Below are 27807 nucleotides of genomic sequence, written 5' to 3' on the forward strand. Positions count from 1 at the left end.
ATACTGAACGCCACATTGTTGAATGCAACAAGCACCGCGTCTACATTGTGTGTTCGGTAACTGCGTTGAATTGTTGTAATGAATCACAGTTGGACGGTACGAGATGAGAACGTGAAGCGCGCGAGTTCATCAAAACTACAGTCAGGTTTCGAGTTCGTGGTTTAAGGATCTTACATTTTGATGTTTTGTGGTACTGATTGTGTAAGAGAGAGTCTTTGAATATTCAACCTTTCTTAGCGATCCAACAAAGAAAGTTAGACGAAGCTAATCGCATGCAAAACACCTTCCATATTATTCTCTTAAATTATACTTTCATAGTTGCCATTGCTTTGTACAGGCATGTTCGGTATGCTATAACTGACTGATGAGGAATGCATACAAAGACGTCCATACCGATTCTGAGCTTGACCTTGATTACTAGTACTACCACCAATAACATTCTGAGAATTACCAAAATTAGGATCCAATCCCCAGTTCAATATACTGGCATCCAATAAATGATTGACATGAAACAGATTCACAATCTCTATACTTGCGTTATATGGACCTATTATAGTTGATGGTGTTTTGATTGGGATGTGTAGGGTACATGTTGATTCAAACGGCGTGATTGTGAAATCGGTGGAGGATGGTTTGAATGATTGGCGGGTGTTGTCTATTGAGACCTAGTTAATTGAAGGTATATGATGAGTTTTCTTGCTCTCTGTTCGTGAGGGCAGCAAAACGGCAGAGGAAAAGCACTAATAAAAGGAAGCCTTACATGAATGCGAATACTTCCTGTATCCATCATATTGTACACATTAAAGGTAACAGCGAGTTCATAAATATGTGGCAAAGTATATTTGCCAACTAGTTTTGACCCATCAATCGTAGCATGAGTATGTCGCAACAGTTTTAGGTGCATTAGGTGTGGTACAGCTGCATTCTAGGTAAGAGGGAATGGTTTCAGTCCAGAAATTACTGGGTGAGTAATGGTGTAGTCATGCGACTTTTTTTGCAACAACATACCAAAATAGCGTTTCGCAGACTGCTGACCCTTAGAACTGAATCTGGCTGTATTGAAGCTATAGAGTACACAAACGTGCACGTCTCCTGTCCTTGACATCTAAAAGATGGATTGAGGAAATGTTACAACCTCTCGCCAAAAAAAGGCCTCAGACTCGCAGAGTTACTTACACATGTAACAAACCTCTCGCTCTCTCTACCAATTCCTCAACCTTACTTTTCAGATCAACATCCGACTCATTCTGTGCTATTACGCCACTTGCAATCGATGCATACACCCATAAAGCATGTGCAAACAATCTCAATGTCTGTAGTGCTGGGGATTCTTGGACAGGCACACCAAGAAAATGTACATGGAGAGTATACGTGATTGACATTATATGAAATGCACAATCACGTAGTGGTTGAGATGGTGTCAGGAGATTCAGTGTCTTCTTTGCCTGTTGATTGAATTTGTATTGTGTTGTGTTGACAACAAAGGTGTGTTAGCAGTGCGCAAAAAACACCGACCGACGGGGCAACGCATACCTTGATGATAATTTGATACACAGACAAGATGTGGTATGAAAACTGAGCAGATCCCATGATGGACTTGACACCCAACGAGTTCAAATGTTCAATTCGACTAGGATTGAGGTTTGTCAGTGCGTGAACGCCAAAAAAGCACCTAAAGTTTTCCCACAATACCAGTTCAGAGATTCCAACATTTTACTTGCAGATTCCAGTAATGATGGAGTAGGAGTAGTCACGAGCGGCAGGACACTGGGCAGCATTTCAACGACTTGTTGTGAAAACAGTTGGATTTGAGATATTGAGGAATCTAACATCGGATTCAAACTAGGTGCTTTCGAGTTTCCCTACAGAAATTCATTTCTTGGACTGATAGAAAGTTTTTTTTTTTGCATCGAAGCCAAACATACCTCAAAGGCGAAATCAGGTACACTTTCTGGAAACGAGTCACGGTAGTATGGATAGTGCCGTATAATATATGTAGGGAGCTCATTGATGAAACTCGTAGCAACACTCATGGCATTGTAAGTAAGGACGACATTGCCAACATCTAAAGTTGCAAGTTTTGGTAAATACGAGCCTAGAGCAGAAGATTCTTCGGGCTTTGGACTTGCGAGCTGGAGAGTCCATCCATTTTTCTTGAGCAACGTATCGATCATCCAGATCAAACATGGCATTGATCAGAGTTCCTGCAGATTATTTGTGAATGGTAAGCCTTCCTCACGCAAAAAACACTAGATGTAATTCCGGATATCAGACTTACGGACAAAGAGCGCATGTGATTTCCCCAGCTTTCCAAGACACCGATAAACATACACTCGATCATCCTCACGATGCTGGATATGGTGTTGCATCATTCCATGCAAATTCGAAAAAGCTTGAATCGAGTCCACCATTACATTCCCCAACATGTCTAGGGCAGATTGTCGAACACTTGATTTCGTGTCTTGTAATATCAGTTTCACGTTATCTAAATCCTTGATTGTGATGATGATGCGTCGTTCACGAGCGAGTTTGAAGAGAGACGAAACTGCATTTTGACGAACAGATTCATCTTCATCGTTGAACATGTCGATTAGGAAGGTGACTGCTTCAGCAGCGAAACGGGTTGAATTGGATGCTCGGCATGCCAATTCACACATGGCATCTACATTATGGCATATTGTGTTTTGAAAACAGAGTGGTGGAGTATGCGAAAGCAAACAAAGAGGCTTTGACATGGACCTAATGTCTTCAGTTTGGGATTGCACTCACCAATAGCAGCATTACGAACGATAGGATGTTGATCTTCCAAACCGTGGATAAAGGCACCACAAGCAGATATTTCGACAAGACGTTCATTATTGTCCATATAATCAACATCCTTGCCAGATCGAAGAGCCTGATCAGTAGACGAATAAAATCAGGACAGAAAGTAGAGAAAGAAAATCAAGCAAACAACGACAATCATTGTAGCCTCAAAGATGAACCTCAACGTTCTTTACCCATTGCTGATCTAGCTGCCCAGCATTCCGTTTGAATGAAGTTATACTCTGTTTATTAAGAGTCTGCAAGATAAAAGCCTCCTTGACATAGCGAAATGTTCCAATGAAATTCATAGCTCTTGATCGAATTTCCTTTTCAGAGTCCATTGCCATTTCACAAAAGCGCATGAATGCATCATTCTCTATAGTCCATACAGGATAGTTAGATCCATTGCGTCGTTTAGCATTGGCTTCCAGATCGAAAGCTGGATATTTGTGTGCCATGGCCCTAGGATTGTTCGGATGAAGAATGAGGAGACCTGTACGCGAAAAAAGGTGCTAACGAACTTTGACATACCACAAGAGAGTCATAGCCTGCATTCTCACATCCGGTACATCATCAACTCTTGTGAGCTTTGATATTCGATCGTAATTGGTTGGTTCACAAAAGGTATCTGTGCCGTGCAAATGGTACAAGGCCTTCAAAGCAGCCTACGAGTTTAGAAAGAGATAGAGTGACCAGAACAGGAAAGATCTTGGGAAACTTTCTCCGTAGGGGTTCACTTTCACAAGAAAGTCGTCAATCACAGGATAAGAACAACAAGGACTTACGACACGGACTTGACCCTCATCATCGTTGAGGAAAGAGAGAGCCAACTGTTGTAATGAAGCACGGTCGAATGGTAGTCGATCGGAGCGTGAAGCAGGCGAGTTCACCAAAGCTAGAGCCAAATTCAATGCAACCGTTCGTGTTTCCGGATCTGGATCGACCAACTTTTGGATAACAGCCGTAGCGATGACATCGACATTGTCAAAATGCTTGATTTTGATGTAACGGTTCAGCAGGTAGAGGATTTTGTCGTGAGAGTTGGTGATTGCATCCTAAAAAATTGTCAAATTTGGAAATGAATGGACGAAACCATGGTCGGGAATTTGATTTTGGTTGATTTGATGCTGAAAGTTGCAAACATGAAAATGAAGCTTGAATGCTAGAAAAACACGCACCTTCGAGATTGCTGAAAAGATGGCGCAATAAGGAGACAGATCCAAATTACTGAATGCATCCTCGACCTACAAAATAGTAGGTGAGCTTCTCTGTTTTCGCTGCCGCTTATTACCAGCAACGAAGTATGAACATTCACCTTGACTCGCTTCTTGTCTTTATGACCAAACTCCATGCTCAATTCTTTCGCCAATATAAATAATCGCAACGCATTTCAATATATTATGAGCTACGTTTCATTCCTCTTCTTTGCTCTTGTTTATCATATAGCGTGTGCTGCTATTTGTTTGAGTGAAATAAAATGTGAGGTTTGGAGAGAAGCTGGTGCATCAACCGCGATACCGGCACGTGTTTAAAAGAAGAACACTACATTTTAGACGCGTCATTGTGACGTTTACCGACGTGAAATCCTCTCGTAGCATGTATTCAAGTGTAAGAAAGCTCCTAGTCCTTTTGACAATCACCAAGAAAGCAAAACAGTGTCAGCAGCGATGGAGGCGACAAAGTCCAAGAAGGTAACATAGAGAGCTTATTGATCTTGCTGTACTCATTATCGAACTAATTTCTCATCGTTCTATACAGCCTGTGGTCGATACGACTCAAAAGAAGGTGTAAGTAACAAAAAACAGGCTTAACGCTTTAAGCTCCATGACGATCCATCTGATCCTCACTACTTTATTGCTTTTATTAGCAAGGAAATCTCATTTGGTGTATTTTCTTCTCAAGAAGCAAGCAGACTCTCCATCCTCAGAGTCGCAAGTCACAATCTATATGACATCAATCAACCTGGCCGTCCTGCCATGAAGGATGGTGTTCTGGACGCAAGACTCGTGAGTATCGCGATCGCAAACTACTAGCACACTTTCCTTGTCTCATGTCTCCTTTGGATGTCACGCATGTCGATTGATCGTGACTGACTTGTACTCTGACCATCACAGGGGTGCAATTCTTCTTCCAAATCAAATTGTCTCACATGTGAAGAAGGAATACAAGATTGTGTTGGTCACTATGGTGTCATACTTCTCAACAAACCCGTCTTTCACATTGGTTACTTCAAAAACTTGGTCAATGTCTTACAGAACATTTGCAAGGTAACCTCGAGGCAGAAAATGAGCTAAAGCCCAATTATATTCTTTTCAAGTATCGCTGCCCTTAACGATCTCACACTCTCTCATTCGTTCCTTGCAGAGTTGTGCTTGCGTCATGGTCGATGAAGGAAAACGACGAAGCTTTATTCATCGACTCAGAAACCGTACCATAGATGGTATTCAGCGTGGTGAAATCATCAAACAGCTCAACGTCTTGTGTAAAAAGACCGGCGTCTGTCCTCATTGTGGTGCTACCAATGGTACAAATTCCAGCCATAACCATACAGGCTATTCAGCTTTTTTTTTCCTCTCTCAGAACTCATAACGCCTCTATTTCTATTTTGCCGTCTACAGGATCAATCAAGAAAGTTGGTGCACTCAAGCTCATCCACGAAAAATACAAGAAAAAGCCACGAAAAGATGCAGTTCAAGAAGCTGAAGACTTCTATGATACCTTTGATTCCGCAATCAAGCATACGCCCGAAATAAAACTACACATCAAAAAGGCTCAAGAAGATCTCAATCCTCGTACTGTATTGGAATTGTTGAAACGTGTCACCGATGAGGTACATCAATGGAATCACTTTCGCTCTTTTTTTCGTACAAATTCTGGCACGAACATGACTGTTTACTTTACAGGATTGTGAATTGATGGGATTGAATCCAGAATCTGGTCGTCCGGAACGATTCATTCTTGAACACATCTCAGTACCACCTGTCTGCATTCGTCCTTCCATCACTCAACAGGGTGCAACGTATGTTTCCTTATCATATAAGCAGTCCTTTGTTTTGACAATTTGACCTCAAAGTATTTCATCTCGTGTAGTACTGAAGATGATATCACTGTATTGATGTCTGAAATCGTCGAAACAAATGCAAAAATCAGGATGTTTGAACTCAGTGGTGACAGTCCTCAACAACTCATGGTATTGCTATGCTTTCAAATTGTACAGTGCTGTTTTCCCTTCATCTTACACAACGGTCACGAAATTTAGGATCATTGGGACTATCTTCAATTGCAATGTGCCATGTTCGTGACAAGTGAACTCCCCGGTATTCCTGGTCATCTTCAAGCCGTGAGTGTCTACCATGTTGCGTCTGTTTTTACCGTCCCGCGAGCTCACACAAACATCTTGGTCACCCTGTAGAACATTCAAAAGATAAAGAAGGGGTTCTGTCAAAGGTTGAAAGGAAAACATGGTCGCTTTCGTGGAAACCTTTCTGGAAAACGTGTCGACTTTTCGGGTCGTACCGTCATCTCTCCTGATCCCAATCTCAGTATTGATCAAGTATGTTTGATTACATATCTCAAAGTAGGCAATTAAAGATACGTTCTTATCTTATTTCATCTGATAGGTCGGAGTTCCACAACGTATGGCAATTACTTTGACATATCCCGAACGTGTCAACGAGCACAATATTGAAGTATTGAGAGCTGCCATCAGAAATGGTGCCTTGAAGCATCCTGGTGCTCAGTACCTTGAAAAAGTTTATGGACCTGGTGACACCAAGAGGTATCCACTCAAGTGAAGCTTTGAATTGACCCCACACTTTGAGCTCATACAGCTCTGTTTTCTCTTGTAGGTTTTACCTCAAGTATGGTGACCTGTCCAGTCATGCCGATCAATTGCGAATTGGTGATATCGTTGAACGTCATCTACGAGATGGTGATATTGTGCTTTTCAATCGTCAACCGTCATTGCACAAGCTCAGTATCATGTGTCATCGAGTAAGTTATTAGTCGAAACACATTATACGGTTTTTTTGGTGTTGACGAATTTCTTCCTAAATTTCACAATATTAGGCCAAGATTCTTCCCTGGCGAACACTTCGATTTAATGAATGTGTTTGTACACCCTACAATGCCGATTTTGATGGTGATGAGATGAACTTGCATGTACCTCAAACTGAAGAAGCTCGTGCTGAAGCTCTTATCTTGATGGCGGTAAATGTGTCTGGTTGAAGTTCCAATGTGACCAATAGTTTATCTTTTTTTGGGCCTTCGTTAGACCAAAAACAATCTCGTTACACCACGAAATGGTCAACCGTTGATTGCTGCCACTCAAGATTTCATAACAGCATCATATCTAATTTCGTTAAAGGATGCTTTCTTCACTCGCTCTGAATTCTGTCAAATTATCATGTCGTTTACACTTGGTGATCTACGATTGGATTTGCCTATTCCTGCTATCATCAAGGTATGCAATTCTCGACTTTCTTTCTACTCTTTTCACCTCATTTATTTCATTTACACATATATAATCTCCAACAATAGCCTCGACCTCTATGGACTGGCAAACAAGTTTGGAGTACTCTCTTACGACCAAACAAGGACTCACCCATCAAAGTCAACTTGGAAACTAAATGTCGAAACCATCAGAAGCCGACATCCATGATGTCAAATCGCCTTCCATTCCACCCTAGTATGGATCCCACCGATAATTATTTGGTTATACATAATAGTGAGGTTATGTGTGGAGTCATTGACAAGGCCATTATTGGAGCTGAAAGCAAACGCGGTATATACTATGTCTTGCTTCGAGATTATGGCGTTGAAGCAGCTGCAGAAGCCATGAATCGTACTGCTAAAATGAGTGCTCGATTCTTGGGTAAGTTCTTTTTCTTTGCTCATTAGTTTTTTTTGCGTTGTTTCTCACATTGGCGGTCTCGGGATCTTTCCAGGCAACCATGGGTTCTCTATTGGTATTGACGATGTACAAGCTAGCGCATCCTTGTTAGTTGAACGAAAGAAGATTGTGGACCAACGTTATGCCAAATGCGACGAATATACTCAACAATTTAAGGACGGCAGTTTGGAGAATTTATCCGGAATGAATGCTGAACAGACTCTTGAGGGAAGAAACAAGAAGATGATGATGGCATTCCCTTGCTTGTAATTATTCAGCCAATACTTACTCTTCTTTTTTCGCCTTTGTAGTCGAAAATCCGTGAAGAACTCAATTTCGTGCGTGCTGAAGTTGGAAAGAAGTGTTTGTCTGAACTACACAAGTCCAATGCTCCCTTGATTATGTCATTGTGTGGATCTAAAGGTAAAAATATGACAAAACATCTAGGAATAAAAACGCGAGTCGCAATCCGCGGACTCACCCTCCATTCGTGATATTAGGTTCTTCTCTGAACGTGTCACAAATGGTTGGTTGTGTCGGTCAACAAGATATTAGCCGAAAACGTATTCCTGATGGATTTGGTGATCGTTCCCTACCCCATTTTCCTCACAAGTGTAAGCATACTGTTGTGTGATTGGCACACACTCATAAGGAGCATTATACACTGTTTGGATTTTAACCTTTTTTTGTCTCTGTAGCGAAAACTCCTGCTGCCAAAGGGTTTGTTGCAAACAGTTTCTACACTGGTTTAGAACCCCACGAATTCCTCTTCCACGCTGTTTCTGGTCGTGAAGGTCTGGTTGATACGGCCGTCAAGACTGCAGAAACTGGTTATATGCAACGTCGATTGATGAAGGTAAAGAATACCATTGCTAAAAAGAAGTTCACGGCTTCGGATCGTATTTGGATTTGACCAGCTCGTCCTTTGTACTAGGCCCTGGAAGACATCACTGTACACTATGACGATACAGTCCGAAACTCTACTGGTGGTGTCGTCCAATTCCAATACGGCGACGATCGTCTAGATCCTGTAGATATTGAAGCAGATGATCAACCTGTAGAATTCGGCCGTAACCTGGCCCACGTCATTGCCCTCAACCCAACACCCGAAGAACCACGATTACTACCTTTCCAAATCCGTTCCTTATCTGCTCACTTACTCGACAGTATGGCTACCAAAGTATCAGCACAATTTAAAGAATCATTACGAAAGTTTATAGACGTCAATTGTGTTGTGCCATTGGCTGAACGCCGAGAATGGCTTGGTTTGCCATCACATTTGGATGAAAAGAAGGTTGATGGTGAAGCGTTTATAGACGAAGGTGATGGTGGATATAGATTGCCTTTGCGATTTACTAATACTCAGATACGAGCCTTTATGAAGATTTGCTCTGACAAGTATGATAAAGCTCAAATTGAACCAGGTAAGGACACGTTGAGAGGTGCTCGTTTAGAGATATCACCATTTTCTTGAAAGTTTTTTTCTGACACTCCTCTTTTTTTCAGGTACCGCTGTTGGTGCCGTGGGAGCTCAATCTATCGGAGAACCAGGTACTCAAATGACACTTAAAACTTTCCATTTTGCTGGTATTGGAAGTATGAACGTTACGCTTGGTGTTCCTCGTATTAAGGTTAGTTGAGCCTGCGGTTGCTTCAGGTCATTTTTCAAGGACTTATTTTTTTGGACGTCATAGGAAATCATCAATGCGTCCAAAAACATATCAACACCAGCCATCACAGCCATGTTGTATGCCGGTGCCACGGAAGTGACTGCTCGATTCGCTAAATCTCGAATTGAAAAGACGACTCTCAATGATGTGGCATTGTTCTTTGAAGAATCAATGACTGATGATTATAGTATCAATGTACGCATTGATATGGATCTGGTTCAAAGACTCAAGGTATGTGTCGTACGAATTTGAGTTTCCTTTGTGAGCTCTTATAACAAAAACTCCAACTTTTTTTTCGTCCCTTTCCTTAGTTGGAAATCACATTGGATTCTATTGCAAAGGCTATTCTGCTTGCACCAAAATTGAAGCTTGCATCTGCTGTAAGTGATCCCTTGAATGAAGTTCCCACTCGTGCTCACTTTTTTCGCAGCCAATAACTCTTGATAGAGGCATGAACATCATTCGAGTCACAATCCCTGACGGAAAGGAGTCCAAGAGCAATGCATCTGATCGATATCTACGAATGCATGCTCTAAGTCGTGAACTACCAAAAGTGGTCATTCAAGTGAGTTACTAGTTTGTATGTGCAATATTTGCGAGAGTCTTTAACCATATTTTCGCCTTTAATAGGGATTACCTACTGCTGGTCATGCTATTGTTGCACAAGATGAAAAGAGCAAGGAATACAAGTTGATGGTTGAGGGTACTGGATTGAGTGAAGTTATGGGCACATTAGGTATGTGGTATAACGATGAAGTCCTTTTTCTTTTGTGTGTGAACTGCTTGAACTGACATTCTTAACAATATCTTTTCTGAATTCAGGAGTTGATGGTCTTCGAACTACTTCGAATAATATTCTTGAAATTCGAAAAGTGCTTGGTATCGAAGCTGCTCGGTATGAATCTTTCTGCTTGTCTGTTTTTTTGTGAGTGCTTTTCCTAATGAATTGTCTACCAAAACTAGTACCGCTGTTATCAATGAAGTCAACTTTGTAATGGAGAATTATGGTATAACCATTGATAGACGTCACCTGATGCTATTGGCTGATTTGATGACTTTGAAGGTATGTTTTGCAAACATCAAACCCAGAAAAGGCATGCATATCGACATACTCGTTTCTCACACGGTCTCTCTCAATGCTCAGGGCGACGTATTGGGTATCACTCGATTCGGAATTGCTAAAATGAAGGACTCTGTTCTCATGTTGGCATCCTTTGAAAAGACAACCGACCATCTCTTTGATGCAGCATTCTTCAACAAGAAGGATACCATTGATGGAGTCTCAGAATGCATTATCATGGGTGTACCTATGGGTATTGGAACTGGTCTTCACAAGATCTTGCATAAGCCTGAAGTTGAAGAGGAACCTCCAATTCCCAAGGTACCACTCTTCTCTACCCTTTATCGTAAGGCGATGGAGACGAAGAAGGAGGCTGAGGCTGCGAGCAGGGAAAGAGAACTTGTCGCGAAGGCTTTGGCACAGCTTAAAGGAAATTAAAGCCTTTTTTGAAGAATTTGTACACAGCTGAAAGGAAACTAAGCGTTTTATAAACACTTTGTACATATAGCACACAGTTTAAAAATAAGATCCTCACAACTACAAATTGCCCCTTGACTCGACGTCTGCAAAACGCTGAGGTTTGTGTTTATTTTGCTACAATTTTTGTTACAGTCCCTCTTTTAAAATCTTACACATTTGTTCTCATCATCTTTGTTAGCGTTATGGATGTACTTATATACTGCTACGTTTTGATTTCCATTGCAGCTCCTATTCTTCGGTCATTGAAGCTCTCGTCTTACGGTCGCAATCAGCCTCGACCTCTTACCAGCTTGGCGACGCTCGACGCTCGTCCACCAACGCAACAAAGGTCTTGGCAGCTTGTAAATCCCTGAGGCCAATCGTAAAAAATGATGAATCCCGTTTTCGATCGAGATGACCGTTTGGTATGGAGGTGATCTCGCAGGACACCACACCACGGAGGTTGCGAGCCATTGCCCAGTGCTGTTGGCAACGAAACTATATCAAAAGAAACCCCGTCAGCCTTCTTTTCTGACAAATGTTGAGACCCAAATCCATGTTACTTAAGGGAGCTGAGTTTGAAAGTAGGTTGCTGGAGGATGGAGAGAGCTTCAAATCAAATTGTAGAAATGGATGCTTGTATAATAAACAAGTAGAAAAACAATTCCAGCTCGTTTTCTTCAAGCTCAGCCTGCAGTGCCCCTCGCCTTAACCGTGTTCGACGGAGAAGCTGTCTTTTACAGGGATGTCCGATTGAAAAGGGACCAATGAACGGCGAAAAGACGCAGATTTCGAGTGCTCATATCTTAGTAGCCGTCGCATTCAATATCAGATTCCCACTCTGCTACAATTGCCCTGAATTCCAATATGTATTTTTCAGCAACGAAAATTATCAATATATGATCCAGCAAGCCCTCTCAAAACTCTCTCAATTCCAACCATCTTCTTCCACCTCCTCAATAACCTCTTCCACAGTCTCATCGAAATCACCTTCATCCTGTTCAACACTATCAGGATCAAATCCATACACTTCCGTTCTGGCTCGTCGTTCCTTTTTATAATCATCTTCACAACGAGCTCGGTAATCTCGCCATTCCTTCCACAATGACAATCGGCGTTCAACAACCTCTTGTGATGCTTTAGAAGTGGTGGCAGCATCAGCTTCTTCGAATTCTTTGGAATACTCTTTTATCGATTTACGTATACGTTTTTGATCATCCTTGGTTAAGAGTGTTACTGGACGTGGTCTCCATGAGATTTGCTTGAATACGGGTACGACGGCGGTATGGAGCTTGTTTCCAATAAAGGACCAGATTGTGTATCCTGTATCTGACTGCACTCTCCACCACGATACAGACGATATGACATATCGACCTGTAGGATCCCATACTGGTGTATCCGTCATGGAATAGTGTTCTCCTGAATTCATCATGGTTGCTTCATCAGCATCCCAGAATTCTAAATCACCGGATGTTCGTACGGCTGCTAATACATAGAATCGACCTTTTGGTGACCATACACAGTCATTTATAGAGGATTTACGGTCGACTTGTTTTATAAGTTTGGCGTTCCCTACTACTTCGGATAGCGTCGGCGTAGCACCTGGTTTTGTGATTGGTTGGGCAGATTGCATTTCGTACAGATACACTCGAGAGACTTGGCCTTCGGATGATAATACTACGAATCGATCACCATGAGGTTCCCAAAAGACTTTACCAACGGCTTCACCAGCTTTGAACTCAACTACGTCAACGGGAATTTCCTTTGTCTTTACGCGGAAGATTTCAAAGTTGGTGAATGACAACTTTTTGGTCTTTGCCCTATCTACTTTGACTAGTAGGTAATCACCACTGGATTGCCATGCCATTTTAGCCTAAAAGGTAGAAAGAAATGGGCGTATTGGTTAGACGAAGCCCATTCAAAGTGAAGCAAAAAAGAGTTTAACATCGTCTTATGAAGAATAAGTGACTCGAGTCGCACTGTATATCATGTAGCACCATGTGCAGATACTTACATCCAGTACGTTGAAGAGGTTCTTGGTTCGTACGATTTCACGAGATGGTATACGCTGCACAGTAACTCGTGCTGGAATATTGCCAGCCTCCGGTGTCCAATAAGCAATCAAGTGATCAGCAGGAGACCATCCAAAGCTCATCAAATTCTCAATCTAAATAAAGACGAAGCAGGTCAAATCGCCTTCTCTTTGAATGCAATTAGCAGAAATCGCCTACCTTGATGCTCTTCTTGTCAAGTAAGACCATACTTGGGGTTTCATATATTTGAATCATTCCTTGCGGACCTAGAGTAGCTCTAGCCACATACTTGTCATCAAACGACCATTTGAACATTGGCCAGTTTTGGAAGCTGGCTTGAGCTTCAGCTTTTCCGTCTCGTTGCATGGATGTTGGGTCAACAGAGAAGGATCGTAATCGGCTTCCTGATAAGACATCCCATACGATAACGTGCTAATGAAACAAGGAGCGAGGTTGGAGATGAGACAAAACAAGGTCCAAACAAAGTCCAAAAGGCAAAAGTCCGTCGAGTTTTCTCAAACACAACCCTGATCCAACCCCACAACCATCATAAAACATCGTGCACATCAGATTTCTGTTCTCAAGTTTCTCTGCTGTCATTGCTCAAATGTTAAGGAAATCCACCTGTTTTAAGGGTGGATTTACAACTTGAAACAAATGGCATACAAATCCCCTTGGCGTTTTCATCATTTGCGCATGACGAATTTGGTTCTATAGGCAGAATGCCAAAACTCCCCGAAGTCTTGCGATTGTACTGTATCACACCATACAATTCCTCCCAACGCGATCACCAACACCTACAATGGAAGCTTACATGTGATTCTCCTTCAGGAGTCATGAATGGCTCAGAGCTCCATGTGACCATATACGTTTCACTAGGACTAAAGTCGAGCAACTTTACATTTGGATGGGCAAACTTGTTGATTCTGTCCCAATTTGGACCGCCCCATAATTGGACACCTTGTTTATGGAATGTAGTCAGGTAGGTACCCTTTGGCGACCACTGTACGTAGTAGTCTGTCCATCCCTGCAAAGAAAGTAATAAGATCAGACTAACGAGCAAAACAAGAGGACAACCGAATCCCTACAAACTTGCCTGTTTTGCAATGACGACATCTGGAGCTTCGGTCTTATTATTCCATAACACAGATACTTCTTCAGCCTTCATCAGGACGAATTGGTCTCTAGCTCTAGCATCCATCAACCAACTCTTCAAGTGTTCCTTTTCTTTGAGAGTAGCCGTTTCAGGATCCTTGTATTCTTGGTCCATCTCGGTGAATGTTTCGACGTCATCGAATTTGTTTACAGATAGGGTATGTGTTCTGTCTAGAGCATAGCCGTTTCCACGTCTGACGGCTTGGACTGCTTGGTCTGCAGTTTCGAATTCGATAAACATAAATCTGTGTAGTGATGATGATTGAGTCAGTAAGCGATTATTTTCTTTCAATTCTTTATATCAAGCTGAATTACCCTTTTGATTTGCCAGATTCGGCATCTTTGGGATGAAAGATGCCTCCTTCTATAATATTTCCAACATCCTTAAAGACACGTTTGATGACGGGTAGTAGCTTTTGTTCTTTTGCATCATCGACTATTGGGACGCCGTCTACTACGACTATTCGATCAAATCCTGTTGATGGTTGAATGTTAATGGTGTGAGCTTCCGTATGCTTGGTTTTTTTTCTCATGCTAACATTTGATGTTTTCAAACCTTTTGGGACTTGTACGTGGTATCTAGCTTCAATATCAGTATAATCTAGTTCATCATCACCATTTTCCATGGCATCTCGATGATTGGAGTAGTCAGGTACCGGGGACATTCAAGCTTGTCGTTTTGGTCGAGTTCTGTAGATTGAAAAAGAGTGTCAATTGGTCAAATGCGATGTTATTAAAATGAATCAAAGCAGGAAGTAGATGGTTATATGTAAATGGAAGCATACTTATGTCTTTTTACTGGAATCTGCTTTTGTTTGTCAAGGCTTGAATGCGATTTGAATCTGTGAAAAAAGCGAATAGGCTTGACGTGACAAGACAGCCAATCGCCATAGGAGTAAGCGTGTCGTTGACTCAATTAAACTATTTCCAAGGATTCTAGAGCGTATTCGTTCTTGTAGCCTGCTTGCTGAAAGCAGGAATGAAGCAAAAGACGTTGTTGCTGGGTGTGGTGGCCGAGCTGCAAGCTTTCGACGTGATTTTCACGCCAATGCACGATCCCAGTAATATTTATGATTGAATGACCGGTGTACTTTTATGGTGTACTATGTTTGATTCTCTTACTGCAATATTACTCCAAACCATCATCGTCCGCACAAACCGAAAGAATAGAAGGAACTCAGAGACAAGGTGCTATTATACCATAATAAGATTGACGATGCGAGTCAAGAAGGTTGCTCGTGCCGCCTATGACTTTGACGGTACAAACGAAGGAGAATTGAGCAATGTCAAAGAAGGTGATTTCCTGCTCATTCTGGACGATGGAACCGACGACGATTGGGTCACTGCTAGGCATCGATCCCAGGACGCATTCTCGGACTCATCCACAGGCTTGCTTCCCTCAAATTATGTCGAAGATGTAAGCGGCATTAACTCCATTTGTCTTATGTTTGAAACTGTTGGTTTGCAAGTACTGTTGGTGATGATGGGTGTGGGCCTATGTCTACTGGATTGCTCGTTGCAATTGTGTTTACTCCCATATTTCAAATCAATTCAACGAATCCAAGCGCAAATCCTTTTGCTCTCATATTCCTAATACTGACCGCTTATAACATACAGGCTCAACCCGTCGTTACATGGAAGTCAATATATGATTATCAGGCTAGAACAGAAGACGAAATATCCTTCCCGGAAGCCGCTACTATAGAGATATTCGAACGAAATGATCCTGAGTGGTGGCTCGCAAGATATCACGATGAAGTCGGTCTTGTTCCTGCCACCTATGTCTCAGAGGTACATGTCACATTGATATTGTATTAATTCAGATATATCTATGAGACAAGAAATGTCGCGTAAATCACGTTTACGTCACTAGACAGTTATTAATTCAAAACATCATCTTTAGGACGGAAATCCTGAGCCTGAAGACGAATATGGCGTAGAAGCAGATTACGTGCCAGAAGAAGAGGAAGAACAAGGGCAAGACGAGCCTGAAGTTGATCGAACGCAAGAAGCGGCTGCTCAAAGAGCTGCGTTCTTGACCGCTATTGAGGTAAAAAAAACCCGTCTAATACTCTAAGATTCAACACGCTCCAGCCTGTCTCATACAAATCTCGCATACTTTTTTAGCCACTAGGCCCTCCAAAAGCACCAGGAGGTTCGAAAAGCACACCAAAAGCTGCAAGACCACCCCCAACTCCTCCGGCTGAGACAGGGCCAGCACTCATGTATTATCCCGTCACGGTAACGTCTGTCTAAGGTTCTGTGTTTGTCTGTTTTGCTCGATCACTGAAAGCATTTCTCTCTTTCCATAGGTGGACGAGAAGAAGATCAAGAAAAAACGTAATGGTCTGGTCGGATTGGATACAGATACCCTATACTTTGTCACTGAGAAGGACAAGGTAACAAAAAAGAGCATATCACGAAAACGCTGGCCAATACTGACGACACATATTCAATAGGGTGTCTTGAACAAATGGTCATTAAAGGAGGTGCTCAAGACAGCATTGAAGGGAAAGAGATTGACAGTCGACTTTGACGGCGAATCCATCGTCATTGAAGGCGACAAGTTGGAGCTACAGACAATCAACAAGAAGCTAGAAGACTTCAATCGTGCTGTGAGTGTTTGAATTATTTAGTGCTAAAGAGACAAAAAAAAAAATGGACATCTCACTGTCATGTAATCTCAAATAGAGCAAGATATCACGACCCATGCATGTAACATTAATGGACTCGGGTGGACATGGTCCACCAATTATGGATTTGCCATCACGACCAACAGGTTCTGGTCCTAAAATGGCTGTAGCTTTATATGATTACACTGCTCAGACAGATGAAGAACTGGACATTCAAGAGAACGATAATCTCATGGTACTAGATGACTCTGATCCAGAATGGATTAAGGTTAGAATCATAAGTAAAGGCGGTAGAGCTGGAGAAGGTCTTGTGCCATTCAACTACATTGAGGTATGGTTGACAGTTGAGGAAATGTAGTTAGCCAAACATCTGGCCTTGCTGTGTAATTTTTAGTCCTCACTAACTCTCGTCACTTACCGAAATAGAGCAAACAACGATCAGACGATGGTGCAGGATCGATGCCAACCCCACCAACCATGCCCATTGGATTACCTGCACGGCCTCAAGTATCACCTCCAACTCGACCTGCTATGCCTCAACGCCCTCGAATGGAGGCCCCAGCTGCAGCTCCTCCTCCAGCCATGGCTCGTAAGTACAGCTAGATATTAAGCTTTCTCGTATCTTCATAGGAAAGTTTACATTTGCAATTGCTTTTAGCACGTCCTGCTGCACGACCTGGCGCCAAATCAATTGATGATTCAACAGATAGTATGTATTTGCATCTCTAGTGGCTACCTGACTTGCGCAAGAAAATGAAAGGTCAACTCACATCCTTTTTGGAATAGAACCCAATCCTGGTAACGTCAGATCATGGACAGACAAGACTGGTAGCTTCAAAGTCGAAGCTGAATTCTTATCTGTCATTGACGGAAAAGTCCAGCTGCACAAAGTCAACGGAGTCAAGATTGCAGTACCACTGGAAAAGTTAGATTCTAAAGATATAGCATTTATACAAACTATGACTGGCGAAGAAGTCAGTGTCCCATCAGGTGACGCTCCACCTTTACCACCCCGAGGAACCTCTGTAAATCCCATATATAATCCATCTGCCGGTCCATCTTCAGGACCTAGATTACCACCTCGTGGTGGTGACGCCTCAAACGGCCCATCTATGGTACCATCCTCCAGCTCCTCCACCTATGGTCGTGATTCTCCTAGTCCGGCAATGGGACCTGGAGCTAGTTACTCTTATAATGGATTCAATTGGAGAAATTTCTTGGTACAAGCTGGTATTGGATTAGGGGATTCAGAAAAGTATGCTGCACGATTTGTATCCGAGAGATTGGACAAGTCCATCTTGCAGGATGTAGATCGTGAGACCTTCAAAGCTTTAGGAGTCACTGAAGGTGATATCATACGTATACGAAAGCACGCACCATTGTCGTCAGAAGCCTCTGTGCGAGAAAACAAGATCTTGTCGAAGGAGGATGCTGCATTTGCTAGACGGCTTGCTGTAAGTTTGCATCATGTCATGTTCCCCCTGTTTTTTTTGTTACTCATGTTTTATTCGTTAAATATAGGATGATGAATCTCGCCAAAAGCCAATGGATCCAAAGAAACGAGCCGAATTGGAAAAGGCTGATGAAGAGTTTGCTCGAAAATTGCAAGCTCAGGAGATGGGTGTACCTATGAGTGCTTTGGACTCTGGGTTCAAGAGGAATACACCTGCTTCTCCAGCCAGCAACCATTTCAACCCATCGTTTAATATTCCACAACCATCAGCAGTCTCCATTGCTCCTGTTGGAGCACCACGTCGAGGTGTGTATATCAACACTCGCATTAATACGATGTTACTCGCGGTCCTTTTGGCAAGGCTGCAATTCTCACTTTGTCGTTGTCTCCCGTCAATAGTATCTGAAAACAAACCGAGTAATGTTGTGGATGAAGCCAAGATATTGGCAGCATCCAAAGTATTATCCACGACCGTCGACCCATCAACTGTCAAGAAGAGCACAGCAGTCGCGCTCAGATCAAAGGGCGACGAAGACCTTTCATGGACTGAACAAGTAGCAATTCAACAATCACTCAAGGATTCAGAGCTCCAAAAGAAACTCGATGAGGCTAAATCCGACGATGCTAGATATAGAGCCGAGCAAAAGAGCAAACCAACCTCCCGCAAATATCTGACCGATACATCCAATATCGAATTCAACCCCTCAACTGGTCTAAGCGGTACAGGCCTCACGAATTCCAGGTTGCTGACTGGATCCACCAATTACGGTACCGATATGAACCTGCCTACCATGAATACCAGCAGCACCAGTAGTAGCAGCAGTGGCTTTGGAAGCTCTGGTATGAGTAATATGGGCAATATGGGCACATCATATGGTGGAAACGCTAGTCTGATGGCTGGTGGATTTGAAGGTCGAGCTGGTACTTTAGGAGGAAACTCATATGGAGCTCCACCACCTATGCCTCCGCTATCAACGAAACCTACTGGGTTACAAGCTCCATTAATTGCTACTCCCTCGAGTGCCCTAGTACTAGGTGGCACGAATTTCGGAAGTAGTAATTTTGGAACAACAGGAATGGGAGGATTTGATTCGAGTATGGGAATGGGCTCGAATTTTGGGATGGGATCCACTATGGGATCTGGAATGTCTAGTCTGAGTACTGGACCCATGGGAAACAATGCGTCTTGTATGTATCAAGTACTTCGATCAGTTTGGAGTAGTATTTGAATTAGCGTAGAAATTGAATTAACTGACATGGCTTTTGTCTGTCAATAATAGTGGACAAGTACGCAGCACTACTCAGTGTCGTTGATCCAGGCTCTTTCAGCTCTGGACTCTCTGGTACGTTTGATGAAAGCCAAGCAAAAAAACACGTCTCAAGACTAATCAATACTTCCTTCTTTCGTGTAGGAGGTCCACCTGCCACAAATTTGATTCCTCCCAGTCTCAGCAACCTCAACACTCCCGTATTCGCCACATCATCATCCACCACTATGGGAACTATCGGTCCTGGTGGCATCAGCAGTTTCACCAATACCAATCCAGGCTCGTATAATGTGGGAATGAACCCCAACATGGGCATGAACACCACTATGGGAATGAACCCAAACATGGGCATGAATAGTAATATGGGCATGAGCAGCAATATGGGTATGAACAACCCAAACATGGGGATGAATCCCACTATGGGAATGACACCCAATATGGGCATGAATACCAACATGGGGATGAACTCCAATATGGGAATGAATCCTGGTATGGGGATGAATCCAGGAATGGGAAACATGGGGATGAATACCAACAATATGGGAATGAATCCTAATATGGGTGGCATGAATCCCATGGGAATGAACCCGAATATGGGGATGAATAATAATATGACTGGGTTTGGTGGAATGGCTGGACAGCCTGGATTCAACAATCCCAATGTTAGACCTAATCAATATGGGTATTGATAATCGCTTCCTCGTCCGTAGTTTACCTTTCTGAACAGAATTTCTATGTAGTATCTGCTTTTTCTTGTGTTGTGATCTGCGCATATTTCCGGATTCGACAGCGATGGCCTACATGTGCGTTTAGAGCGTCAACAATTCTTTGCAGAAAGGAAACTTTTCTTCGCGTAGATGATTTGGCGTCCACAGTTGTATGATCTCCAAACTCCAAATAGCGTAGGCACCCAGGAGTTCGTTTGATGTCACATCTTGAAATACTACTCTGTGCAAGTGAGTACCGATATCAAAGCAGCCTGCTTGGATTCTTTTTCTGAATCCAATACTCTCCATTTTCAGATACATCGGAAAGTTTGTATATTGCACTAAGCTTGGTCCATTATAAATTATGGCGGTGACGATTCATATTCTACATACGCACCTGTCAGAGTATCGGTAACCGTCCTCTTCACCAAAACTATCTGGCATCCCAGGGGAATAATAAACGTCTGATTTGGCACTACCTCTTGGAAGTGTTGATGGCGAGAACCTCCTCTCCCAGCGATATGACAGCCAGCCTAAGGGCAGCTGCCATCATCGTAACGATCTTAGGCTGTCTTGACGATACCTCTTGGAACTGTATCGGTGGGATGGAAGGTTGCCCTTGACGAGAAGGCGTAGTCTTGACGCAGGATTCCTGGTAGTTGTCGGAATCTGAATGTTAGTGAGGATACGAGAGGATGCAGGGACTACCGAGATAGATCCATGAAGTCGGATGCATCTTACCATCAAGATGTCTCGTTCCTGCCATGTCTTGGCCCAGAGTTTGTTGCGAAGGATTGCAGGACGTGAGCTTGGATTTTGGCCATTTAAATATTAGTTGAAAATTCAATTCAGCTCGCGTAAATCCATGACGAAACGTTCCCAGTTACGTGCCAAAGGCACATAAGTGCCTTAACTTATTCATCACGAATGGTCTCTCACTTTAAATAAAACGCCCTGTGATGTCTGCATTTTGAATGTTTCTAAACTCTGTTGCCCAATTCACAGATCACTAAGGCGAGCTGTAATCCAGTATGTAAGGGCACAAGGGCACACGGAAGGTGTCCATTGTTACAGAATCAGAATGATTCGATCTTGCTATTCCGGTCTTAGGTGAACAGCAAAAAAGTGACGGGTTTTATAGAGTCTGTGAGAAAGAGGAGGAGGAGATCAAACCACTAAATACGTATCAAGTCGTCGAGACCGATATAGTATGCTTTGTGACGTGCTCAAATCCAACTGTGGAAATGGATCCTCCAAACGGCAAGACTACTTGTACTACACGCCGAAGGAGCAAAAGGGGAGTCTTTCGCTCTTTCGCAGCGCAAGTAAGACATTTTGCAGGACAAAAGTTTGGTGGAGCATAGACTAAAGGTCACCTTTGAGAGTCTAACTGCTATTTGTTGATACCTCTGTTGCATTGCTGTGGCATTTTACGGCCCATACCACCTTCACAAGACCAAACTGCGATCCTTCGCAACCAAGATGGGAAACATTCACGCGTTGGTGCTGGCAGCATTGCTGTTCAGAGTTTCTCGTGCAGATACCTTGTACTCAGTAACTAGCAATGGCCCAACGTGAGTTCCGTGCCCGGCTTTTCTGTCATTTCGGATAGAAATATCTACATTACTGCCAAGCTCCATTTCTGATGCTAACGGACGACTTCATTTAGGACTTTCTTGGGTTCAAATAACGGTATTGGATCATGGTTTAGGGCAGATAATTCGCAAGGTTGGTGATCTGGTCGAAATGCGTCTGTTTTGACATCCACAGTAGCAAGCTGGGATAATGGCCAACTCGGAGTAGAGTCTTTTGTGTCATGTCTTTTACTGAATTGCAACCTCACAACTTAGACTCTACCAACGGTCACTCGTGGTGTTCGTTTCCTTACAAGGACTACTCGATGGGATTTGCTCCTGATTTACAAGCAATGACTGCCGGCAGTAATGCTGTATACCCTAACTCGTTGTGGTATAAATACGGCGGCCAATGTATGAATCCTTCCTCCTTCTTTCTCCTTTGCAACCGCACTCGAACGACCTATGTTTTTCTCACTCTCATCACCTTACAATATATAGATTGTGGATTAGAGGCTTGGGTCTATAACCCAGCGAATGGACGCAATCTAACAATGTACATAATTGACGGCTTCAGTCATCAATGGGTGCTGACTCCGGGATCAATTGATCTCATGCTTGGAGCATACACGTCGCTTGCCGGCTACTATCCCGGCAGTAAAAATAACGTTTTAAGTGGTGTCCAGTGGGGATTCACTGGCAGGAGGTCACAAAAATACTCGTTCGAGGGACCTGGTGACTCAACCGACAATCGTGTAGGCAATGGAGGATCTTGCAGTGCAAGTACGGATTGCCAGTCGCTTTGTTGCACATCTTCGGGCCAAGTAAGTCTTGTCTTTCCGTTTTCATTCGAGTTTGACTTCCAAGATCTTACACTGCTTTATTACACCTCTATAGTGCACGTCTGCGGGATCAGGCTGTGTTGCTTCAACATCCGCCGTCAAGTTGGTCTCTGCGCCTTCATCCTCATCTGCGGTATCGACGTCGTCATCCGGCACTCCGACATACCAAAACGGAGGTCTCGGTAGCTGGGTACCCTGTTCTCAGAGTTCACAATGTGCAAACAATTGCTGCTCGAAGGAATATTCGAATGATGGCAATTACAAGGTTGGTTGAAACGACCTTTATTTGCTGAAGATCGGAAAGTTAAACAAAAATCATTTCGAAAACTAGTGTACACCTGGTGGAACCAAATGCCTATCTGTTGCCTTGTATAATGATTGGAGCTACTGCAACGTGAGCAGCACGTGCTCATCGGGCTGCTGCTCGAGCCAATACTCTGGCGGTGTCTACAAGGTGTGTTTGAACTTCAGGTGATTTGCAAGGCATCAACCGTGACCAACACTTTCTCCGAATGGTAGTGTACGCCAGGAGGTCGCAGCTGCCGAGGGGCTGCCTTGGGCGACTGGGCTTATTGCTCTTACAGTAGCGACTGTCTCAATGGTTGCTGTAGTTCCCAGGCCTCGAACGGCGTTTTGAAGGTTCGTCCTCCTGAAGCCATGTGGCACAGTTTTGTGGCTAGAGTCTAAATCTCATCCTTCAACGAATCTAGTGTACACCGGGAGGATCGTCCTGCACGAAAAGTCCAGCATGGGATCCATGCAAAGTCTCGTCACAGTGTCAGTCAGGCTGTTGCTCTAAGCAACAAAGCAACGACGGCCTATACAAATGTACACCGAACATTGGAAGTTGTTAAGTTTTGGAGTATGAACAGTCAAGAGTGTTGATCACTCTAGTAAACCCAGTATCCATTTTACACAGTGTAATATATCACCTTTAGAGCATTCTTTCTTATGCCTTGAAGATGGAAAAGACACCGACGCGACATTACAGGCTACAATGCTACAATTCTTATAGTATTTTTTATCGGTGAATCCTCAACTACCGTTCGCGTCGTCGAGGCATTGAATGACAAAATGTTAGAAGAACGTGTCAAAGGCCTTCGGGTATCTTTCATATAATCTGGATTATCAGTAGCTTGTTCTAAATCACGTAGTTAAAGCGTCTGGTGTCTGAAATACTTATGCGTCTCTGCTTGCTATCGAATCAACAAATCGCTAAAAGCAGGTGTATTCAGGTATAGAAGGACATATAGAAAGTAAGCAAAACTGAGTTCCTTGTAGTAGAACTGGAAGAGGTGATCCTAACTGTTCCTGTTTCTATCAGGAAACGATGGCTTTCACATTGAGAAAAAACATTCCAGCGTTTGCATCCTCGATTCCCGCAATATCAAGAGGTGTGATTTTTCGGATTGATTCTATTATATGCCTGCAGAATAACATATTTCTCGCCTTGCCATCCAGTGCCAGGCCATCTAACGGTGCTGCCTTTACCATCATTAAACTCAATACCAAGACAACTCAAACCGTATACCAGTAGAAGAAGATTGACAACATCGTCTTCAATACCGATAGAACCAGCATCAAATGCGTCGATTCCATCAGAACCATCAGCTATAAAGAAGAAGAAGATTAAGGAGGATCCACTAGCACCAATGAAACTAGGGCCTCGCTCATCCACAACAGAAGAAGCTCTGTCCTTGATATCATCACAGCCGTCTCACTATGCCATTCTAGAAATCAAAGGCCGGCCATATCATGTCCATGTAGATGATGTGATTGTCACTATGAGGATGAATGAAGTTCGACTTGGTGATGTGCTTGTGCTCGATCGCGTACGAGAGATTGGATCTGCCGAGTATCTATTACGTGGTAATCCATATGTACATCCAGATTATCATACTGTCAAGTTGGTAGTAGTGGAACATCCGGTTGGTAAACCGATAGTGAGGAAGCACTGGAAGAAACGTGGGCAGGACAAGATTGTAGTCAATACGACGTCTCATACTGCTTTACGTGTCGCTGAAATATCCATAAAATCCTCTTAAATAATACTACGCATACGCCCCTTCAACTTTTGTTTTGACGCAAAGTGTGGGTGTGTTTGCTGCTGACTACGGGTCTCTGTCGGCGATTGTCACGCGTTGGTAGTCGATAGATAGTAGTACAGATAACTCAGACGCCTTAAAATACTGTCTCCGCCCTTCATCGGGCTGTTTCGTCAAAGATGAACACTTTCGCTTGCACAAGAAACAGGTAAACTGACAAAACATCAAGAAGAGAGACTTTGACCATGTTTCGGAGTGCAAGCAGACTAGCAGCCCCTGTCGCCAGGGTGGCTGCCACTCAAACGGTGCGTATCTCTTCTATTAGGACCGGCTCGCTTGTTACTGTATCGCTCTTTTTGTTCATGTGTGTCGTTCAACAAAAAGTTTGGGGCAAGACATTTTTTGGTGGTCTGCTAATCAAGTCAACGAGATACATAATGCTATGGATGACCGAGATGGAAGGCAGCGCTTTTCTCTTCTCTCGCCACGTCCCATTTGGGCTTGCAACGGGGGATGGAAATTTCGAATGTAGTTTTTTCAATTGAGTGTCGAATATGCAAGCTCCTTGCCCCATACTGAGGATAGAGTGCACTCAAGAAGATTCATCATCTCTCATCGGAATACGTTGAATAATGATGCACGAAGCTAACTCGTTATTGGCCTTATTTTAGATGCGCGTAAATGTGCCAGTCATGTTTGCTCGCAACTTTTCAAATGCCTCAGCACTCCGAGCTGCTGCCAAACCAGGTATGTTATTCCATCATATATACCATAGAAGCCCCATATTGATGCTTTCTAGCCTTGGATGGACGTTTGAATCCCGGAATGTTACGTTAAGAACTTTTTCACCTCTGTGTGAATGATAGGCACGGCGGAGGTATCTTCCATCCTTGAAGACCGTATTTTATCGGCCTCAAGTGGCATGGACATTCAAGAAACCGGCCGTGTATTGTCTATTGGTGACGGTATTGCTCGTGTCTATGGTCTGAAAAACGTCCAAGCCGAGGAGATGGTTGAATTCTCCTCTGGTTTGAAGGTGTGTTTTTGGCTCCTTCACTATCATATACTTATAAAATACAATCAATGGAATTGTCTTACCTATATGCGACTAAACTATTCATTACCTTCCTCTTAGGGAATGGCTCTAAATTTGGAACCCGACAATGTCGGTATTGTCGTCTTTGGTAATGATCGTCTCATCAAGGAAGGCGACATCGTTAAGAGAACAGGTGCTATCGTTGACGTACCCGTCGGTGCTGGTCTCCTTGGTCGTGTCGTCGACGCTCTGGGTAACCCCATTGACGGTAAAGGTCCTCTCGTTGACGTTACCCGTCAACGTGTCTCCGTCAAGGCCCCTGGTATCATTCCTAGACAATCCGTCCGTGAACCTATGCAAACTGGTATAAAATGTATTGACTCCATGGTCCCAATTGGTCGTGGTCAACGTGAACTGATTATTGGTGATCGTCAAACTGGTAAAACCGCCGTCGCTTTGGATACCATCATCAACCAAAAGAAGTGGAACATTGGCAGTGACGAATGTAAGCTTTATGTCTCCTTGTTGGCAGAGCAGATTCGAAGTTCAGCTCCATGAATGCAAAGAAAATATTCATCGGAACTCATCGACATTCCTCACTCTAGCCAAGAAATTGTACTGTGTCTACGTTGCTATTGGTCAAAAGCGATCCACCGTCGCTCAATTCGTGCAAACTTTGGAAGAATCTGGTATGCCTACAGACATCATTAAGCTATCACTTAGGAGACGGTCCTGCTTTTTTGGTGTAGCTGACATTCTCTCTCGCTTTCAGACGCGATGAAGTACTCCATTGTAGTTGCTGCCACTGCTTCCGATGCCGCTCCATTGCAATACCTTGCTCCATACTCTGGTTGTGCTATGGGTGAATACTTCCGTGACAATGGTAAACACGCTTTGATCATCTACGATGACTTGTCTAAGCAAGCCGTAGCATACCGTCAAATGTCTCTATTGCTCCGTCGTCCACCAGGTCGTGAAGCTTACCCGTAAGTAATCGTTGATTGTGGCGGCCGTTACGGGAACAAAACCGTAGAGAGCACCAAATAGGGAGAGCACTTTCTCACTCCAATTACCGATTCATAGCGGTGACGTCTTCTATCTCCACTCTCGTCTACTTGAACGAGCTGCCAAGATGAACATTAAGCTGGGTGGTGGTTCATTGACTGCTCTCCCAGTCATTGAAACCCAAGGTGGTGATGTGTCTGCTTATATCCCAACCAACGTCATTTCCATTACCGATGGACAAATCTTCTTGGAAGCTGAACTCTTCTTCAAGGGTAATTGCATTGCGCCGCCTACCGTTTTTTTGTTCTATTTGCGGAGAGCTAACTAGGTCTTCATGAAATGTCATGTTTATCATTCCAGGTATCCGACCTGCTATTAACGTCGGTCTCTCTGTATCTCGTGTCGGTTCCGCTGCTCAAGTCCGTGCCATGAAGCAAGTCGCTGGTTCTCTAAAGCTTTTCTTGGCTCAAGTAGGTTCTATTGTGTTTGAGTGAATGTTTTGGGGCATGAAACATGTCGAGGCGATTGGACAACCATTTGCATTCGACACTGGTTACCTTCGACAAACCTCAGCAACTTTGACTCATTAAATAAACTTTTCCGCATATAGTACCGTGAAGTCGCTGCTTTCGCTCAATTCGGTTCCGACTTGGATGCTTCCACTCAATTCTTGTTAAACCGTGGTTCTCGTCTGACGGAGTTATTGAAACAAGTTCAATACAAGCCCTTGTCTGTTGAACATATGGTTGTTGTCATCTACGCTGGTGTGAATGGTTACTTGGACAAGGTCCCAGTAAACCGAGTAACTGCCTTTGAAGCTGGTGTCATTCCATACGTCCAAGCCAACGCTGCTGATATCTTTGAATCCATCCGAAAGGAATCAAAGATTAACGATGATATTGAAAAGAAGATTAAAGTAGTATTGGCAGACTTTGCTAAGGTATGAAGTGGATGTTTTTTTTGGCAACTTTGCTGTATGAGGAGATGTAAGCTAATCATAATCCTTTCATTGTTCTATAGAGTTTCCAGTAGAAAATCAAAATTAAAGATCGTAGCAACTAAAAAAATATACATCAAAAATTAACTGATTTGTAGTTTTGTGGCTTTTGGTTCATTCTCATTCAGACAAACATGCAGAGTGAATCCTTGGTACAATCTACAGTGTTCCGAT

At 43.1% G+C, this 27807-nt stretch overlaps 7 protein-coding genes across 7 annotated transcripts; 5 read left to right on the forward strand and 2 right to left on the reverse strand.

Annotated features, from left to right (window-relative positions):
- Nucleotides 1-223: 223 nt before the first annotated feature.
- Nucleotides 224-4156, reverse strand: SmJEL517_g00362 (uncharacterized protein; the record flags this gene model as incomplete). Its single annotated transcript, XM_031166292.1, has 15 exons — nt 224-228; nt 311-665; nt 761-925; nt 1009-1105; nt 1177-1445; nt 1534-1630; nt 1693-1862; nt 1926-2065; nt 2279-2662; nt 2770-2896; nt 3000-3267; nt 3337-3470; nt 3591-3860; nt 3984-4049; nt 4121-4156. The coding sequence occupies 15 exons, from the start codon at nt 4154-4156 to the stop codon at nt 224-226; spliced, it is 2583 nt and encodes an 860-aa protein (XP_031027918.1).
- A 316-nt stretch (nt 4157-4472) lies between these two features.
- SMI363 (DNA-directed RNA polymerase) lies at nt 4473-10864 on the forward strand (the record flags this gene model as incomplete). The annotated part of the gene is made up of 28 exons (XM_031166293.1): nt 4473-4496; nt 4564-4592; nt 4673-4811; nt 4920-5072; nt 5170-5329; nt 5424-5635; nt 5709-5824; nt 5896-5995; nt 6065-6145; nt 6218-6358; nt 6426-6583; nt 6654-6798; nt 6874-7014; nt 7079-7267; nt 7345-7678; nt 7752-7825; nt 8008-8119; nt 8197-8310; nt 8395-8552; nt 8631-9120; nt 9203-9327; nt 9391-9597; nt 9678-9746; nt 9797-9931; nt 9997-10102; nt 10189-10261; nt 10330-10429; nt 10511-10864. The coding sequence occupies 28 exons, from the start codon at nt 4473-4475 to the stop codon at nt 10862-10864; spliced, it is 4239 nt and encodes a 1412-aa protein (XP_031027919.1).
- Nucleotides 10865-11813: 949 nt separating this feature from the next.
- SmJEL517_g00364 (uncharacterized protein) lies at nt 11814-14738 on the reverse strand (the record flags this gene model as incomplete). The annotated part of the gene is made up of 7 exons (XM_031166294.1): nt 11814-12758; nt 12900-13052; nt 13117-13350; nt 13733-13945; nt 14030-14318; nt 14389-14548; nt 14630-14738. The coding sequence occupies 7 exons, from the start codon at nt 14736-14738 to the stop codon at nt 11814-11816; spliced, it is 2103 nt and encodes a 700-aa protein (XP_031027923.1).
- A 551-nt stretch (nt 14739-15289) lies between these two features.
- Nucleotides 15290-20116, forward strand: SmJEL517_g00365 (uncharacterized protein; the record flags this gene model as incomplete). Its single annotated transcript, XM_031166295.1, has 14 exons — nt 15290-15490; nt 15691-15864; nt 15977-16123; nt 16201-16314; nt 16386-16472; nt 16533-16688; nt 16765-17037; nt 17133-17295; nt 17365-17415; nt 17493-18160; nt 18228-18465; nt 18559-19347; nt 19440-19502; nt 19572-20116. 14 exons carry the CDS (start codon nt 15290-15292, stop codon nt 20114-20116), a joined length of 3669 nt encoding a protein of 1222 aa, XP_031028083.1.
- A 1500-nt stretch (nt 20117-21616) lies between these two features.
- SmJEL517_g00366 (uncharacterized protein) lies at nt 21617-23187 on the forward strand (the record flags this gene model as incomplete). The annotated part of the gene is made up of 7 exons (XM_031166296.1): nt 21617-21708; nt 21804-21862; nt 21985-22122; nt 22210-22532; nt 22606-22815; nt 22882-23004; nt 23080-23187. 7 exons carry the CDS (start codon nt 21617-21619, stop codon nt 23185-23187), a joined length of 1053 nt encoding a protein of 350 aa, XP_031027921.1.
- A 693-nt stretch (nt 23188-23880) lies between these two features.
- SmJEL517_g00367 (uncharacterized protein) lies at nt 23881-24595 on the forward strand (the record flags this gene model as incomplete). The annotated part of the gene is made up of 2 exons (XM_031166297.1): nt 23881-23944; nt 24012-24595. 2 exons carry the CDS (start codon nt 23881-23883, stop codon nt 24593-24595), a joined length of 648 nt encoding a protein of 215 aa, XP_031027922.1.
- A 692-nt stretch (nt 24596-25287) lies between these two features.
- Nucleotides 25288-27668, forward strand: SMI368 (H+-transporting two-sector ATPase; the record flags this gene model as incomplete). Its single annotated transcript, XM_031166298.1, has 9 exons — nt 25288-25342; nt 25462-25631; nt 25731-26136; nt 26237-26320; nt 26404-26617; nt 26715-26908; nt 26997-27106; nt 27247-27576; nt 27657-27668. The coding sequence occupies 9 exons, from the start codon at nt 25288-25290 to the stop codon at nt 27666-27668; spliced, it is 1575 nt and encodes a 524-aa protein (XP_031028084.1).
- Nucleotides 27669-27807: the final 139 nt, after the last annotated feature.

This window comes from Synchytrium microbalum (genome assembly GCF_006535985.1).
Source record: "Synchytrium microbalum strain JEL517 chromosome Unknown SmJEL517_scf0001, whole genome shotgun sequence".
NCBI classification, from domain to species: domain Eukaryota; kingdom Fungi; phylum Chytridiomycota; class Chytridiomycetes; order Synchytriales; family Synchytriaceae; genus Synchytrium; species Synchytrium microbalum.